Source organism: Spinacia oleracea, chromosome 2 (genome assembly GCF_020520425.1).
Source record: "Spinacia oleracea cultivar Varoflay chromosome 2, BTI_SOV_V1, whole genome shotgun sequence".
In the NCBI taxonomy this organism is placed as follows: domain Eukaryota; kingdom Viridiplantae; phylum Streptophyta; class Magnoliopsida; order Caryophyllales; family Amaranthaceae; genus Spinacia; species Spinacia oleracea.
In genome coordinates, this window is record NC_079488.1 from 64,122,390 (window position 1) to 64,125,726 (window position 3,337).

Genomic DNA, 3,337 nt, shown 5'->3' on the forward strand with positions numbered 1-3,337 from the left:
TTCCTTTATCCATAAAGTAGAATCTTATTTATTTAATAATTTCTCTTACACTCAATCATTATAAGATTCTAATTTATTTTTTTGATAATCAGATTCTAATTTTCTTAATTCCTTCCCGATTCAAACGGGAATCAAGGGAGTAGTAGTAGTGAGAATCATGAAATTAAAATTAATCCTATCCACTATAATCATGATATTGAATATGAAAATTTGACAAAAAAAAAGTGAAAACTACCCTTTATAATTGAAAACAAAAAAACGATAACAAATGAAGTTATAAGGGTTATCAAACGTTGTTTAACAACATAGAAACATTAGGAGTAGTAATTACGTAATTAATAAACTTATTATTAGGAAGAATTAAATGGAGATCGAGAATTAAAGTTTAAGGCTTCTTAAAAATTCTGCCAGCAAGTAAAGCAGCTTCCATGACGATTTTGATGACTTCGATAACATCGTTAGCATCACATGTACTTCCTTTAAACGTATGTCCTCCTGCTGCTCTGAAGTTGTCCATGCATCCTATGAACTTTTGGCTGCATTCTTCACTTAGATAGTCATCTGCATTCATTTTATACGAATGATTCAAACGAGTATTTTTGTATAAATTTTATAATTTCATAAAGCAATGACATACGGAGTATATAACTGCTTAGATAAATGAACAAATTTTATGGAGTCATTTTTGTTTGAAATTATCTTTTTTTATATAGAAAGGTCAATTTAAGCACATTAATCAGTAAGAGTATAATATGTATAAAGTACTAGGGTTGACAAAACCTTATTCGACCTAATAAACTGACTAAGGGGGCCAGTCGAAAATTTTAAACAACATCAACCTAATAAACTGACTGAGTGCTCATAACTAGTTTTGTAAAATTAAACACTTGGTAATTCTTTTCCCAAGAATCCTCTTTCCTACTTCATTGCAACAGCTTCAACTAATATGGAGTATTTGTTTCTCATTATACTCCAGTAGAAATTGAAGGGGGCCACACTTAAATAAAAAATCAATAAAATTGTTGACTTCTACGTTTAATTAGATTTTCCTAATATCCAAGAGAGCTTGTAAGGGGTCATGGCCTACTAAAGCCCACAAGAAGCCTTGCCACTGATCCGACCTGAAATTACTGAAGGAAACTCGGCTTGAATCCGACCTGAATCAAACCTCGCTCGTATTAGGATAAGTCCTACTACAACAATCTTGCAAGTTGATTCCTTGATGAGAATCTTATCTTGCATTGGGGATGACACCTAGGTAGAGTTGAGTTGTTTGGTCACATAAGTCCACAACTCCCATTATTGATAAAGAACTACTCCCATTATAAAAAGAAACACTTGTTCATTATTGGGAAGTTGTTGTTTAAGATATTTTATCAGATATTTTTACATCACGTCAAAGTTAACTTGTCTAGCTAACATTGACATACACGACTAACTCACCGAGGCCTTTTGTCAATTATATTACACTAATTAAAGAAAATCCTCTCAAGAAGATAGCTACTCTCTCCGTTTCGTTTTGTTTGTTACTTATTCTTTTTAGGGTGTTTCACAATGTAATCTTTTCTTTTATAAATTTATTATACTGTCATTTTTTGTGCCAGCTTTTAATTTTAATTGGTCCAATTTTTTAATTTCTTTTAATTTCTTTACAATTTCCCAAGTATGTTAATTTAGCAATCTATGTGTTTTTCCATTATTGGTTCATTTTGATAAATAAAACAATCTTATTGGTTGTTGTAATGATTAGTGGATTGAGATTTTACTTGGGTTTTGTTTTTTTAATAAAAAAAAAAAATATTTATTATACGTTAATAAACGTGCAAAAGTCTAAACGTAACGAACAAAAAGAAACTGAGGAAGTACTTTTTTGGAAGACAATTCTTTAGCATAAGAATTGCTCTCGAATAATTGAGCTTCATTCCCTATCTCACTCCCTCCTTTATTAATACGAGTTCAGATCCATCTATGAGCACAACCTTTATCATGAAATATTAACAAAATTTTAACCCTAAATTAGGATGTCAAAATCAAATTACTCTCTATTATCTTGACATGATAATCGCGATAACTCACAATGTAGATATTTTATGTAATGGAGTACGGAGTACTAATTAACTATACATTGAAAAAACAAAAGTTTAAAAACCATTAAAAAGTGAAAAAAAAAAAAGACAAATTGACTTACTGCCTTTAGATTGGACACACATGTCATGCTTCATACAACAAGCATCAAGCCCATCACATGGCCTTTCTCCTGGACATCCACTGTATAGAAGTCCACAATATTTCCCATATCTCAAAAATGGTGGCACTGTCAAATTCCAATTCATACCATTACCAAAAAATCTTAAACATGCATATAACTGTATTCCCTCTCTCTGGATTTAATACAGTTACGTTGATAGTGTAATTTAAACTGTCGGCAACTGAATCAAGACGGAGGGAGTAGGAGTACTATACAATTGAAATTAAATTATACGGAGTATATATATACCTGAACAAAATTCAGATTCACATTTTCTACTGCATTCTTTACTCTACAAAACAAAACAAAAAAAAATCAAACAATTTATTTATTTAAATACCTAAATATTTTTTATAAAAAAAAAGGAAGAGAGGTTTACCAATTGGAGAGAGGATTGAACACCAATATTGAGGGCATAGACTTGTAAATTGAGAGACAAAAAAGCTAAAAAAGCTAATTTCAAGGAATAAGCCATAGTTGTTATTTTTTGTGTTAAAAAGCTTTCAACTTTTGCAGAAGAAACTATAAGAGAGAAAATATTGCAAAAAGTTGAAGAAGAATAAGCTCTAAATTTAAGCCAACTGAAAACAGCTTCTTTTTAATGGCTCTGATTTATGAGTACTGTTTATGTATTTTGTCTTTGTGTTGCTCGTGATATCTTTTTGGGAGTACTAGGAAAACTAATGGAGTAAATTAAAACTTGCCTAACAAAAATGTCTAAAAGAGAATAAAAATAATACAAGTATCACAAATTCTTATTTACAATGGGTGTACAATAAATATTGTACACCAGAGTAAAAGTTAACTCAAAATGCTTAAAAGTTAAGCATATGCATGTAAAAGTTATCTATTTTTAAGTGATAAATTTTTTCATTTTAGTAAAACTTATTTCTTCAAAATCACTAATAATGTATAAAATTAATAATTTAACCCTTTAAAATATTTATCTATCAATTTTTTGTTACTAATATAAAAGTTAATCAAAACTAAGTAAAAGTTGCAAAAAATATGGTTAAAGTTATCTTGGTGTACAATAAATTTATTGTACACCTTGTGCGCGCAAGACCTTTTGTACAAGTATAGAGTAAT

At 29.6% G+C, this 3,337-nt stretch overlaps 1 protein-coding gene across 1 annotated transcript; it reads right to left on the minus strand.

Moving 5' to 3' along the window:
* Positions 1-225: 225 nt before the first annotated feature.
* On the minus strand, positions 226-2,914 carry LOC110796821 (phospholipase A2-alpha). Its single transcript, XM_022001906.2, has 4 exons — positions 2,628-2,914; positions 2,498-2,540; positions 2,189-2,314; positions 226-561 (listed from the first exon to the last, which is right to left on the minus strand). Exons 1-4 carry the CDS (start codon positions 2,721-2,723, stop codon positions 386-388), a joined length of 441 nt encoding a protein of 146 aa, XP_021857598.1. The 5' UTR covers positions 2,724-2,914; the 3' UTR covers positions 226-385.
* Between the last annotated feature and the right edge of the window lie 423 nt (positions 2,915-3,337).